The following is a 16490-nucleotide window of genomic DNA, read 5'->3' as shown; positions in this document are numbered from 1 at the left end:
CATGGAGTTAGATTCCTCACACCAGCCCGTTGTGGATCCGAACTTTTACAGCCAGAATAGCATCACGACGGCGCAGATTAGCATATACCTATGTGACTTCGCCTATACGTAAATTAATCTTAACGGCCACGTCGCCAGCAGCTCTTACACAGCTACCCAAATACAAACTTTTCAACTTCTAACAGCTTACTATCATGAGTAGTACAAGCACAGTAGCTAAACATCTAGGCAACTACAGATAACTGTTGTTATCAAGATATTTCGTAGAGATAAGTTTCATTTTTCCATGGTATTTGTTAGAAATCGAGAGTACATTAGGCTACTCTATATTGAAAAGAGCAATTGACAACTGTTTAGCTTCACACACGCATATTAATAAACTAATCGTTATACGTAATTCATCCAGTCAGTGGATAAGCAAGCAACGTAGAATCTGGTGTATATGTGTAACGGTTGCCGAACTACATCAGCACAGCGCGAAGCTCATTAAACAACTTTTCTGACCTTAACAACGAGTACAACAATCGACACACTTACACACACACACAGTATTCAATATATATCATCCAAGACGAATCTGGCACAACTTCAGTGACTCAATGACTATAATTTGTCTTCTCCCAACTTATACAAAACCTAAGAGATCTAGTCATAACTTCCTGTAAATCCCCTTCATAAACTTTACATTAAAATAGAAAGTATGTGACAATGAGACTGAAGTTTAGTGGTCACTTATTGCGTAATTGATCGATGCAATAATTCAAAGCGCACACAATAAGAACTAGGGAAGAAAAACATTACTCACCTACTACTCAGTGGTTAATAGGTTTTAAGGATTTTCAGTTGATATTTATTTATTTAAACACATAAATATTGGTGCAAGGGGGCACCAGATATATATGCGCCACACAAAACAATGAAAATGGGAGGAGAAAGGGGGAAGATGCATATATGAAAATAAAAGAAAATAAGAGTAATGGTGGGGGAAACTGAAATGTACAACCAGAAGAACTGTCTCAGTTAAGGAGGTTATGACCACTCTTTATGGAGAAAGTAAAAGGTTACAGAAGGATCACCATTGGCTTCTATTCTGAGCCATGTCTGACAACGTCTCGAGCCATAGTATTGCACCATCTCTAGGACCCCATTGAGAGAGTTGTGAAGAACTAACAGAAGCCAGTCCTGTACAGCTTTCTTTCATATCACGACGCCCTGTGGTGCACTGACTACCTTTCCGCCTTTTCCAACCAGTCCCAGAGTCGGCAAATAATGCACGATGTGGAATTCTCTGGGACGATATTCGTAGAACATGTTCAATCCACCGAAGTCGATGTTTCAAGGTAGTGATACCAATTGAATTATCGTCACTAAGCCCAAACACACGATGCCGAATTCTTGCATTGCTAACAAGGTGTTGCCAGTGGATGTTAGCAATCCTTCGGAGACAACGATAATCAAATACAGAGAGTCGTCTAACATCCTCAACTGGGAGAGGCCAAGTTTCACAAGCATAGAGCAAAACTGTTCTCACCGACGTGTTGTAGATCCGACCTTTTACAGCCAGACTAACATCACGAAGGCGCTAGAGATGGCCCAGATTGGCATGAGCCGCTCTGGCTTTCACTATACGTGCATCGAATTCACTTATGCAGCTACCTAGATACACGAGCTTCAGCTGATATGTATTTACTTATTTCATCCACAATGGTTTATATTTTAAACGGTTTGAATCCATAATTTAGAAAGAGAATACAATTTAAAACAAACACAAAATTGAAGTCAATATGAGGCATGAATGAGATAATCTATTCACTACTAGGTGAATCTCAAAAAAAAGACAAAGCAAACACTAAGCATTTGTTGAATAAACCTGGATACAATCTCAAATATGGTTGTGAATGTGCACTGCTACGGAAGAGTCCATATAATAAAATGGAACTATTGTTCAGTGCTTCCTAGTATTGAATAGTTGTTTTAATATAACCCATATATAATTCATATATTCACATTACCTATTATTTAAATAATATTCTGATTTTCGACCATCTTGTAAATGACGATGACGACGTGGAGTTGACATTAAAACTGAATGACTAGAAATTAATGGTGCTTGATAATAATGAATCGATTCAGGTGAATTCATTGTCGACATTATTGTTGCTACTGTATTTGTTGTTGTTGTAATATTATCATTCAATGGTAGACGAGCATGTGTTGAACGTGAACGATGAGGAGATGGAGTAGATTTTTTATTACAATCCTTAATAATCTGCTTAGAATTCATATAAATAGCTGGTGTCTGAAATATTAGAAAATATAGATAAGAAATTTCAATTTATGAATGTTACAGTACGATATTAGATAAGTTTTTCAAAAGTGCACTAAATGTGCCCCCAAATGCCCTGGTATGGCCGAGAGAGGAGAGAGTCGGTCCTCTCTCTCGAAATCCTCTCACATGGTCACACGCATACTGCCTCTGACATTGAAGTCCTACTCACTGCCTTTTCACAGTGGTGGGAGTGTTGTTTACGAAATTGAGAGGACGAAAAGCGAATGTCAGGGGCTTTATTCGGGTTGGTGCACACTGAAAGTTCACCTAGGGGAATTGGAAAAACCCTGGTTCCAAACCAATGGTGCACATGGGCTCCAGTATCCTGAAGGAACAAATGGCGTATGAACCAACTGTTGGTCACCGGCTACCATGGGACTGCATCTGCTTACGATGCTCCACTATCTTGTGGGTGAGATCTTAAGGTCGAAAACTCCGGGTGTGGCCTCCTAAGTAAACCACCTGCTTTGGTCTGGGCACCCGGGTAGTACCACAACCCTCACACAAATCGAATGAGATTTGTGTGGCATATATATATTTGGTGCCCCCTTGTACCAATATTTATGTGTTCAAATAAATAAACTCTAAATGTTAGATAATTATTATAAATACGAATCTACAGTCCAAGTAAATGATATCATCGTAAGAAAAGTTTTCTTGACTGAAACATCTTCACGTTTTTTTCGTTGAGAAGATTCATTTTGAATTCAAAAAGAACAATGTAAATAACGATAACCGGGATAATCAGTGATGTTATGTTTATCATATTAGGTCTCTGAATACAGTTAATAAGGTAATTCTGGTTACAGATAGTAGTTATAGTATTTAATCATAGCTTTTTGGAGACAGCTTTTATCATAGGACCATTAAAAATCGGAGTTCACTGAAGAGACGTTTCATCATAGTTTGGAACTACTCAGCTCAACCTTAGTTGTTATCTTGACATTGTGGTCGGGTTTGTTTATTGTGATGATCCAATCGAGCCACATTGGCTGAAACATTTGTTCTGTTAGGACCTCCCATCTCAGAAAGTTGGTTGGATAGCGGTAAGGATTGAAACTAACTAACTCATAGTCTGAAGGTGAGGTCGAGCTCCCAAACGATTAAAGGTGTGACACCAGTGACATGTTTCCACAAGAGAAAAAGAGGATGGGAAAGCGTCGAACTTAAAAATAACAGCTCTTATCTTGCTGCACACATTTCTATTGCTAGTCATTAGATTTGGAAATCATAGTTCTGACAAATTTAAAGGCGTATGTGACTGTTCTCCAATAGTTGTCCTATGAGCATTGGAGTTACGCCCCCAAGTTATCGAAATCACTCACCCTTACCAGTAATTCCTATACATAGACTTCAAAAAGGAATGTTTTCCTACGATGTGAATCACTGAAAAGTGACAACTGTTCTCATACCTTTAAAGGAATTGATATCCTTTTGTTTATAATCAATTCAAAAGTTAATATCCATGACCTCATTAAAGATGTGCTGAATGGTATCAATCAGTGATTGAGATTGAAGTAACCTTCATCATGAATCAAAACCGGCCACCAAACTGTTTCAGTTTTACTACAGTTCTCTAGATAATAAAGAAGTGCTCTGGTTCAAAAAGTATTTTCTTCAATTCAAAAATAAATTCACTTTCTAAGAAAACATTACGAACCTGAGGTTTAATGGAACTTTCAGAGAGAATACCATCCTGTTGGTGATGATGATGACGGCGACGACGACCACGAGAATTGTCATTAGCTAATAATGAGTTGTTATTGTCATCATGACTAAAATTCGATTTTTTATTACTTGTTGGTTCAACGGCGTTGAATGTTAAGCCATAAGCTGGTGACGAAGCTGTTGAAGTTATTCTTGGAGATGATAATGATTGATGATTAGTTGAATAGGATGAAACAACAGATGTGGTCATTGAATATGATGATTTTTTACGTTTATTCTGTTTTGTTTTATCAATCATTGTAGAATTATTATTAGATTGTTGTTCTGGTAATGGATGATATTTAATCATTTTGGAATGATTCGATTTTGTTGTTAATACATATGGTGTTGAATAACTAACACGAGGTGGTAACGGTGGTGGACTAATATCAGGCGGAGGACAATATGGATGATTTACAGAGATAGTCTTGTAATTAGTAGGATTATTATGCATTATATTCGGTGATAGTGTTTTATACATAGAATCATTACAAATGATATTGGAATTCATACAATGAGTAGTGGTGTTCAATAATTTTGACAAACTAGATGGAATAGTAGTAGCAGTAGAAGAATGAGGTGGAGGAGGAGGAGTACTATAACTGTTTTTTTCCTGAATTTTATCGATCAATTTTGTTGATGTTATGAGGTTATTAGTAAATTGATGTTCTGGAACTGAAAGACGTCGTAATTGTTTTTTAGATAGAACAGTGGATGTCTCCGATGATGCTTTAGATTGATCCGAATTATGTAATAAATAATCACCACTTAAATCGGATTCAGTTTTAGAGTTACCAATTCTATTAAATTATGAAAAATATAACAGGAATTGTTGTTTGAATAAAAATTCAACAAATATAGATTATAAGCTACAATTAATGAATTGGAGAATAGCTTGATTCTGGATGAAAGCTCTAATTAACAAGTGGTAACATAAATCAAATGATTTGTGTGACAGCTGAGATACTATCCGGCTGCCCAAACCGAAGTAGGTGGTTTTCTTGGAAGGTCACACCTGGAACCTTTGACCTAAAGGTCTGATCCATAAGGCAGTGGAGCATCGTGAGGTGATGCAGTCCCATGGTAGCCGGTGATCAACGATTTATTCGTACGCCATTTGTTCCCTCAGGATACTGGAGCCCATGTGCACCATTGGTTTGGAATTAGGATTTTCCAACTCCCCTAGGTGGACTCGCCTTGTCCACCAACCCGGTTAAAGCGCCGGACATTCGCTTTTCGTCCTCTCAATTTCGTAAGCAACACCCCCGCCACGAGAAGGCAGTGAGTAAAGCTTCCCTGTCAGAGGCTATATACGTGTGGCCATGTGAGAGCATTTGGAGAAGGAGAGCTGACTCTCCCTACACTTGACCGTACCAGGGCATTTGGGGGGGTGGTAATAAATAATAAACTAGGTCAGTAGTTTATCAATACACTGTGGTTAAGAAATTTTACTTTCAATCACTAGGTCACAGGTTCAGGTCCCATGCCATCTGCTTCGATTTGGATAGTTGAGTAATATCGTTAGCCGTCATATATAAAGTGTGTTTCAAGAGAGATGTATAGATCTGCACTTGATATATGAGTTACAATAAATTAATCCAACTCTTTATCAAGAGGACACAGCTATTAATTTGTAATCAAAACCTGTGGTAGATTGTTGGTCAGAATATTCAAATATTTAACTACCAAATAGTAGGTTCAAACTTCACAAAATCTATTTCAGTTTTAGCAGTCGAATAGCATAACGGTAGTGTATATTATATAGCGAATGATTCAACAAATAGACATATCAAATGTGTAATAGTAAATACATAAGAGCAAATAATGATAGAGAAGATTCGTAATTCAAATAGTGGATACTTTCGGAGGTGTTGTGTTCACCAAAATTAAATCATTTTATTAAGAAGCTTTCACTATCGTCTAATTTGTCTACAATGGTCATGATATAATGGCAGTGTAGGAATATTTCCAGTTATACGACCAGTGACCAAGAGATTACCATTAGACTAGATCCTCTATTGATATGCTATACATAGACTCATAGGTCAAAGGCTCGGGGTGTGGCCCCCTAAGAAAACCACCTACTTCGGTTTGGGCAGCCGGATAGTATCTCAGCTGTCACACAAATCATTTGATTTATGTTCCCATTTGTTAACTAGAGCTTTCATCCAGAATCAAGCCCCCAAATTCCCTGGTACGGCCGAGAGTGGGGAGAGTCCGCTCTCCCTCTCCAAATGCTCTCACATGGCCACACGAATATATAGCCTCTGACAGGGAAGTCCTACTCACTGCCTTCTCGCACCAGGAGTGTTGTTTACGAAAGTGAGAAGACCAAGAGCGAATGTCCGGCGCTTTAACCGGGTTAGTGGTCATGGAGGGTCCGCCTAGGGGAGTTGGAAAACCCTGATTCCAAACCAATGGTGCACATGGGCTCCAGTATCCTGAGGGAACAAATGGCGTATGAACCTATTGTTGGTGACCGGCTACCATGGGACTGCATCTCCTCACGATGCTCCACTGCCTTATGGATCAGATCTTTAGGTCAAAGGCTCGGGGTGTGGTCCTCTAAGAAAACCACCTGCTTCAGTCTGGGTACCTGGGCAGTATCTTAGCCCTCACACAAATCAAATCAGATTTGTGAGGCGCATATTTATCTGGTGCTTTTTGTACCAATATTTATGTGTTTAAATATAATATATATAATATACATAGACTGGGATCCATTTATACCAGTTATCTGATTTATGGCCAAAATGTAGCGAACCAGAGTATAGGCTAGATAACGCAAGAAGTCCACACTCAGGAAGTCCAGAGAAGAAATCAATAATAACAAGGAAATCACATATTTAATAGTAAGTTGAGTATCTGTCTACCTATGCTTACTCACTGGTCGGTCACATCTTACATCCATTGGTCATGAGTCTATTTATAGATCGTATTAGACCAAAAAAGACCGAATAAACCTCTTATAAAAATACACAATACGTCAGGTTTCTTCAAGTTGATCACAAGAAGACAGAATATTATATCATCAGTTAAATTATTCGGGACCTCGTGAAGAACGGAGACACACTTTCGCCATATTGATGCAATGTTTACTGTTTACCCCTAAAAGGAAGGATAGAGATTTATTTTTCTTATCCTATGGGCATCTGGTGATAAAAGATCTTCACTTAGTACACTGGGCTTAAAACTTGAGGATTGTCCGCTCGATGGTCTCAATATACACGAACAATGTTACGAAGGTACCTATGATCCGATAAATGACTATCTACTGTGTATTAATTAGTTGGTAAGAAAGAACGATGAAATGACTGAACAATTAGAATATTTGTTAGTCACTTACCTGAAGAGATTTTTCAAACTTATTCGTCCAGTTTTATTGGGTTTTTGTTCAGTGGGGAGATTGTTATTTGAAATGGAATGTGATGATGACTTGAGATCTTTGACTGAGATAGAATTATTATTTGAATGAATTTCAGGACGAGATTTTGAATGAGGACGTTCAACTTTATCAATTGTTTTGTAGACTGAAGGAGAAGAAGAGAATAAAATAGAATCTGCAGATTTTTCAGACAAAGGATTAGAATGTTTTGTTTTATTGGAATTTTTATGTTTAGGATTATTAGACAATTTATCACGACCACCGCTTTCACTACGCGGACGATGTGGTGGTATAGGAGGAGCAGAAGATGATGGGGAAGCATTTGTATCAAAAGAATTAGAGTATGCGGTAGTAGTAGTAGTATCAGCAGTAGTAGTTGTAGTAGAAGTAGGATATAATGAACGATCTACAGCATGACGGAAACTAGTATTTTGCTTTCGATTTCTTAACATTGGTGGTTGATCTAGCTGAGGCTCGATATCTATTTCCTCTGGATCTAAAAAGTGGGCATAAGAGGATGGGAAGCGAGGATAATGAAGAAAAGGTGGTAAATTCCACATATATAAATAAAATATGAGCGAAAAAACAACCAAATTATAATTTTTTCAGTTTATAATCATGATGTTGAAATTGTTCAGGCCAAATAAAGTAATGGCTTAACAATGATCAGTTCAAGATTCGAATGAAATATCATTGTGCTCTGTTTGTTTCATAATGATGAAGACCCCGTCGTTACTGTTAACGGATCAATGACACCAAGTCAATTGTGCTTAGTCATACTCGGTTAATAGGGTACCCACTCTAGCTCTAAAACAAACGAAAGATGTGTTTCAAAGTCAAGGTGGACGAGTCGTTGCATACTTATTTGCTTGAAAATTGTATACTACTTATATTTGTCTACAGTAGTTTCACGAAAAACCATACAAAACGCATATATGCGGTGATTAGGTTAGATGAAACAAAAAAACAGTAATTAGATAGCCACAGAAACCTCTTTAAATACACTAATTTGAAGGAGAATGCAGTGTATAACAACAGCCAAAAAAGGCACACAAATATATGCATCTTAACGACATGAGAAAAAAATGAAACACAGAACTCGAATTATGCAAAACTATGGTTAGAGAGTGATAGACAAAAGTTGTATTAGTTAATTAGTTACTCCAAAAATATTATACTTAACCAAGCAGCACACCATCGCTGAATTACACAAACAAACTATGCACAAAAAGTTATTGATGTGCAACTACACATAAACATTATACCAATAACATATTAGTAACTATGAAGTATAATTGAAGAATTATAGGACATGTGTATTTTCTAGTTTATTGAGGTATCTATTCAGGTCATTTATTACTAGAAAGTATGAGAAAGATACAAGAGAATCTAGTACATTGTTGATTGAAAGTAGTCAGAAGAAAACATATTTGATAGAATTAAAGGTAACAGAACATAGGATTCTGAAGATAAGATGTAGAATTAGCAGCAGTGACCTAATCGTAAAAACAATAGACTTACAATCAATGAACCGTAGGTTCGAACCTCTTTTCTAACTATTTCAATCTGAAAAAAGACTGAATAGCACTACTATCTCTCTCTTACCGAGAGCCTGGCTCAAAATGTTTACTTAAAAAATAGGTTAAATTATTTATACGATATAAGAATATATTTTAGGACGACCCACACACGCGTATGCACACAGAAAAACATATTGCTTAGGATAATAATTATTGATAACAAGGGTTAGTTATTTGGTTTCAATTAACTAAGTTATTTATATCATATCCAACGTTAGTTGTAATAAGCTCATTCATCGAAAGCTAAAACAAAACACTGTAATCTAGTATAAAAATATATCAGTCAGTCAGATATAATGTAGGACCAGGCACATTTATGCATCGGTCCAAGTTGCCATACCTCGTTAAAACAACAAGATGAACACCGAATTCATAAAAGTAGTTAATTTAGTGGTGGTAATATATAAAAGAAAGATTGTATATAAGGATATAGTATAGGAAGGAAGATAGATATGAATCGATTTTAATCTCAAGGTTTAAGGGAAGATAAAGAGTGCATACACCTACATTATTGTGGTCGATTCTGAGCCATGTCACACAGAGTCTCCAACCATTGGTTACGATAGTCGCATGAACAGCAACCAAGTAGTCTGCATCTACCAACATGGCTTTGACTAGAAGTTAGTGACTTCAAACACTGATGCCATGTTTTGGTTCGACCGTCTCTAACTCTCTTCCAACCATCCTCAATACTAGTCAGCATAGTGCGTCGTGGTAATCGGTGTTCAGGCATACGTAACACGTGGCCCAACCATCTCAGTCGATGAAGATTCATTACCTCATCAACTGATTTACCGTCATTCCCTAATACCCTGTGTCTAACCTCACTATTACTTACCCGGTGATCCCAGAAGATGCGAGCAATATTTCTAAGACATCTGTGGTCAAATACTAGTAACTGACAAGTATCTTCTACCCTTAATGGTCACATTTCGCAGTCGTAAGTAGAACAGAGCGAACTTCTGTGCAGTATACTCGTCACTCAATTGATAGACGGATATCTCGTCTTCGTCATAGGTCACGTAAGTTGGTGAAAACCAAACGAACTTTTTTAAATCCGGGCTGAGATTTCGTCCGACACCAACCCATTAGGGCTGATCAGACTACCAAGATAAGTGAAGTTTTCGATGCGTTCGACTACTTCACCCCTTATTGTTAATTCAGGTGTTGATGAAGGCCAGTCCTGGAACAACAATTCACATTTATAGGGAGAGTAGCGCATCCCGAATATCCTGGCATTGTTACTCAGTGCTAACAGAAGTATATAAATATGTGCCTTTGGATGATCGGAGAGTATCAGAAAGCTATTTGTTTCGAGATGAGGATAACCTATCAGTATATAACAACGACGCTACATAGGATTAAACTTGCAATATTCATGTTTTATGATGATTAAAATGTCTTTAAATCAGTAAGTTAGAAAACAATGATTAAATGTTCCCAACTTCCATTAATTGTATTCCATGGAGCAATCATTACTGATACTTTACTTACTTACTTACTTACGCCTGTTACTCTCAATGGAGCATAGGCCGCCGACCAGCATTCTCCAACCCACTCTGTCCTAGGCCTTCCTTTCTAGTTCTATTCAGTTGTTGCTCATTCTTCTCATGCCTGTCACTATTTCTTATTACTGATACTCACTGTTTAAACAATGACATACAGAACTAGGTACGTTTACATCAATTCTCCTTGTCATTGGAACTAGACTAAATCCATGTTTCACTAACATAATGATATCATCATCACAAGAGGTAATAATTTAAATAAACTTTAAGCACTCAATATACGAATCATATATCAGTGAACTGAAGTGTATACACACATATATAAACAGATGAAGGGAGAACATATGAATAAGTCAGCATTTCACCGTATTTGTATATATATAACGCAACACAACTAAGTCATGCATTTGTATTTATATGAGTTAAATGTAGATTGTGAATATAAAGTCACTGAATGTATCGATTAACCAGTGAAAGAAAAAAATGAATACTAATGAGATAGTCTATATGAATCACTATCAGTAAATATATACAATATAGCAAATGAGTAGTGAACGTTTAATCAAGTAAATAAGTAGTAGATATAGCAGAGGTAAAAGTAGTATAAGTAGAAGTGATTGAATTAACTTGATTAATTCAAGAAATGCTTAATAATAATAGATTATATATATATGTATATAAACTTATTCACGCATACAAACAAAATTGGAATGGAGTTCAAACCACGTCTATTGTGAGATATCATCAACTCACTGAAGACAATTGGTGAACGGTTGCTCAACTTCGTGAATTGGCTGGAGTTAGACATAAACACCATAGGATGCCGGCTCAGTGGTCTAGAGGTTAAGTGCTCTGGCGCGAGACTGGTAGGTCTTGGGTTCGAATCTCGCGAGTGCGGGATTGTGGATGCGCACTACTGAGGAGTCCCACAGTAGGACGAAACGACCATCCAATGCTTCCAGGTTTTCTCTGGTTGTCTAGTTTCAACTGACTTATGATCTCAACTAACAAAATTACTAAAATATCTACGAAAAACCCCTTCTGATTAAATGGGAATGGTAAGTATTGATTATCGTGTACAATCTATATGTTGTACGATAATGCAGAAAGTCACTCAACTGATCGCCATACTATCAGCTTTAATACATTCGGACTCAACCGTTCAAGCTATAAATAGTATTTACATTCTTTGTAGATATGTATATTACCATGAACTGATCAAAGTTAAGATGAAGACATCAAAAACCTAGGAGTATAGTGTACAGTTGTTTCATTCTAGTATATGGAACTCGACGATGAGTTAACAAACCACAAATTACCATCATATATATCTCCGACTTTGTAATTTATATAAAAATGTATCATTAAGGCTTTCGTCATATAGTATATTTATTAGTTATTACTGATGATAATTGTTAGCTTCCATAAATATCAAGAGAATATGGAACGACCAGTGGTTCAAATTCCTTGAAATCTTCAAAAGCTCGATGAAATTCATCGTGCAACACTGAAATCTGATATCTTAATTTGTGAATAAATTCTAGAGAGAGAGAGAGAGAGAGAGAGTTGGAGCAGCTAGTTTCATGGGATGTTGCTTTGACAACACATTAAGTATCATTTCAAACGTCATTTGCTAAGTATTTGTTATAAGATGATATGCTTTCCTAGAGTTAGTTCGTGTCATCTCAACTCTTACCGTTTTTGCACATACTGTTATGCCTATGACGCTAGTCTCCATAACACTTGCTCGATTCACTAATCGGAATACTGATTAAATATTTTTCATCCCGAGTAAGCTATTTCGTTTATATCATGGTGTCTTTGAGTTCAGATAATGAAAGATAACAGCCCGACTTCTGTTATTATTATTATTATTCTAAGCACACGTGGGCTTCTTTACAGATATACCGGAATATATCATAAAACTGAAAATTACCGTTGTACATAAACAGACCAAAAGTACTAATGAATCAACCAAGCGATAACTATATATGTAATCACAATTGATTGGTCACTGGGTGGTGATCAATGTCATGCGTGTCAAGTCCTTTTTAGTGCTGATCGAATGCTATCGATCAAGTTGCAATGTGGCCACTAGTCTAGGTGCACTATGTTGAGATAAGATGGTAGTTGGGGGTGGTCAACAGGAAACCCTGGACCCGGGTTTCATGCTACTTGGCACTCGTCAGCAAAGTGTACCTGTAACCTTGAGGGAACTGGTGCTCCCTGACGGATTCGATCCCGTGCCACTCAGCTTCACAGTCAGAGAGACGTTACCATTGAGCTATCCGGGCCACCAGCAAAAAGCAATACAAAATTCACTTGAAAAACTGACTTCTATTTCTACTATAATCAATGTTTGTTCAGGGTAAGTCACGTGTAAAATGAAGAAACTAGTGAACATATGAAAAAGAGCCACTGTGAAGGATAAATCGTTACCCTTTCAATACAAAACCTGCTTTAAAAAAAAACTCGCGCTGCACAATAGTTCAGATTTCAAGATCACTAGTGTAAAAGATCTGTGGAGATTGTTCATTGGAAAGTTTGCATTATGGATTGGCTTTAGTTAAACAATTATTACAAAAAAACGAGACACTGATAACTATTTCGTCTAAACACGGATTTATAAGGAGTAATCACGTACTACTTTCCCCACAAAAGACTGAAACCAGGACCTTTAGATTTCATGGCTACTGCTTATAATTTAAACCAGACATTGAAGTAACTGCGAACATGCTACACCTTCTATTCATAAAGATGTAGGTGGAAGAACAAGTGCCGATGGACTGGGAAGAAGGACACCTCATCATGATACCAAAGAAAGGAAATCTGAGCAAATGTGAGAATTAGAGAGGCAACACTATGTTGTCAGTACCAGGAAAAGTTTTCAACCGGATGACAGACTCAATAGACGCCCGACTTCGAGATCAACAGGCTGGATTCCGTAAGGATAGGTCGTGCACAGACCAAATTGCCAAACTACGGATAATCGTGCAACAGTCAGTTGAGTGGAATTCGTCACTATACATCAACTTCCTTGATTATGAGGCATTTGATAGTGTGGAACGGAGAACATTATGAAAACTTGTTTGACATTATGAAGTTCCTGAGAAGATTGTCAACATTATCCGGAACTCATACGACAGACAACAGTGCAAAGTCATGGTTCGATTGGTAATTTTGGTCTAATAATAAAGCGTTCACCGCCAGATCTAAATACCTAGGAGTTGGACATTTAGGGATAAGTCATGATTGTTTATTACTTCTGAGGATTCTTATTCAACAACTCTCCAAGACTAATTAGTTTTCAATAGTACTCCAATTGATGTCAATCAATGATAAGAAACACCACTTAAAGAGTACTTTTTTATTTATTTTAAAAGTACAATCAAATACTACACAATCAAACAAAATGAGAAAGGTGTTAACTAGTGAAACTAGCAAAGCTTGTGAAATTAACTGATCCATGAAATGGTGAAGAAAAACAATTTACACAAAAACCATTCAGTAGAACAATCATATCAAAAAGCTATAAAAAACAGTTGGTTTTAACTCAATATAATATACCAATTATTGTTCAGATAGTGTGTAGTAATAGCTTAGAGGTTAGGGCTCTTGATTTATAACAGATGAACTGGAATTTTAAACTATGCTCAAAACACTCTGATCTAAGTGATATGGTAGTATTCATAGCCGTAATATACATGGCACTAACTGAATTCAGGCAGTAATTGAATATATAATTGCCATCTTCATACTAGTCAAAATATATGGTCGGAAGCTGGAAATCTATAAATTTAATGATTACTATCAATGGCCCCGAATGCCCTGGTACGGCTGAGAGTAGGGAGGGCCCACCCTCTCTCTCTCGAAATGCTCTCGCACGGTCACGTAGGAGTCCTACTCGCTGCCTTGACGACGCAAAGGTGTTCTTTACGAAATTGAGAGGACGAAAAGCGAATGTCCGGTGCTTTAACCGAGTTGGTGGATATGGAGGATCCACCTAGGGGAATTGGAAAACCACAACTCCAAAACAATGGTGCACATGGGCTGGCTCCAGTATCCTGAGGGAACAAATGGTGTATGAATCAATAGTTGATCACCGACTACCATGGGACTGCACCTCCTCACGATGCTCCACTGCCTTATGGATTACACCTTTAGGTCAAAGGCTCCGAGTGTGCCGCCTGAGAAAACCACCTGCTTCGGTCTGGGCACCCGGGCAGTATCACAGCCCTCACACAAATCAAATGAGATTTGTGTAGCGCATATTTATCTGGTGCTTTTTGTACCAATATTTGTGTGTTTAAATAAATAACTAACAATAGTTGGACCCAATACGAGGACTCAATACAAACAATTTTCCAGTCATAGTATTATGGAAAAACAGGAGAATTAGCTTGAAAAAAGGCCTATCCTATAGAACCACATAAAAACACCCTTCAATATTATTTCACAATAACAATCATTATAGTTTTGATAAGAATAGAGAAAGACAAACCACAAAGAAAGTGAGAAGTTATACAAGAGTTAAATCTACGTATCCATAATGCTTGTGTGTGTGAGTACACCCTGGTGTAAGATTAGTACAAACTGAAAAGATCAATAACCCAACAACAACAAAAATAACTAAGGGAGTGAATAATAAAACTTTTTTTTAATGTTAGAAAATGGCATTTTCATTGACTGGCTGACTCTAATTGACTACTGCTGCTGCTTATATATCACCACAAAGTAGAGAGACTTACAGAGATTTGGATTTGGAATCTTTCGAACCTGGTTTTAAATACACAGAATACACACAGAATAAACTACTAAGAAGTATAAAATAGCTGATCGTATCTATTTAAGAGAATGAAATACATTCAATCCTGACGTGCGTAATACAATATACTTGATATGTTCAGTTAGATTGACCGATGATTAGTCAAAAATTGAAGATACAGAGAGTATGGTGTTGAATCCTCCGGACTAAATGACTTCATCATAGAAGTAGAAGTTGAAGATATTGCCTAGAATGACAATGTAAGCTCCACAATTCAATCGCTAAGCTTGGAGAAGCCTGTAGCTCCTCCGAGGGCTACTGCCGATCCCAAACCCGGGTAAAGGAGGAGGGTTAGGCATAGGGGTTAGCGACCCCATCCCGTAGAAAACTAACTCGCTAAAAAAACGCTAACCAGAAAAAAATTATTCATAACACATATATACATATTGATTCTTTAAAGATCCCCATTATATTAAAAGACTAATATTTAAACAAAGAATATTCTTTTCGATGATAAATTCTCTTCAGATTCTAAAATTCATCTATTCAAATTAATAATCTAAAAAATGGTCAGGTTAAAGGCAAAGTGTATCGTTTAAAGGTAAAGTATATGAATTTAGGATTGTCAAACAAAATAAAAATAAAATTGTTAATGTTGATATCGTCTTATATGAAATGTTAACTTGAATCTGTTTATATGTCAAGATTTTATGGATCATCAAACCTGGGATCCCATTCGGATCAAATTTAGATATGTATAACTCTTCTTATGATACTATAGCTAAATGGTTGGTAAACTATATTGAAACCTCTCCACGAAAAACTTGTACAATATAATGTTGAGGATGTATTCTAATTTGTTGATAAGATCAGAAATGCAAATATTTTGGGACTAAAGATGATGTCTTTCAATGTAGTATCACCATTCAAAAATGTTCCACTCATAGAGATCGTAGAATATATATATATGAATAAGTGAGTGAAAATCGAATTGAAACTACAGTTCCTATCAATGTCGTAAAAGAGTTATTACTGAATTGCATCATGAATGTGAATTTCAAGTTCAATAGAATAATCTATAGACAAACGGATGGGGTTGCAATGTGTTCACCACTGAGCCCTATACAAGCTGACATTTTTCTAGCCAAACTAGAAAATGGTCGAAATCATGAGTCAATTGAAGATAGACCACCATCGAAAACCTGGAAGCACTGGA

The 16490-nt window shown here is 36.9% G+C and overlaps 1 protein-coding gene across 1 annotated transcript in view; it reads right to left on the bottom strand.

Annotated features, from left to right (window-relative positions):
- Smp_169430 (cell polarity protein) overlaps positions 1-16490 on the bottom strand; it is a gene marked incomplete at its 5' end in the record, with an annotated part of 70310 nt that overhangs the window by 2314 nt on the left and 51506 nt on the right. Inside the window, 3 exons of the mRNA XM_018790686.1 lie at positions 2013-2299; positions 3990-4836; positions 7383-7566. Of these exons, the coding sequence (XP_018646082.1) occupies positions 2013-2299; positions 3990-4836; positions 7383-7566 (1318 nt within the window). The remainder of the gene's footprint in view (positions 1-2012; positions 2300-3989; positions 4837-7382; positions 7567-16490) is intronic.

The sequence above is a fragment of the Schistosoma mansoni genome, assembly GCF_000237925.1.
Source record: "Schistosoma mansoni, WGS project CABG00000000 data, supercontig 0041, strain Puerto Rico, whole genome shotgun sequence".
Classification (NCBI taxonomy): Eukaryota; Metazoa; Platyhelminthes; class Trematoda; order Strigeidida; family Schistosomatidae; genus Schistosoma; species Schistosoma mansoni.
Note: the sequence above shows the minus strand (reverse complement) of the source record. Positions and strands in the feature narration are given on the sequence as shown.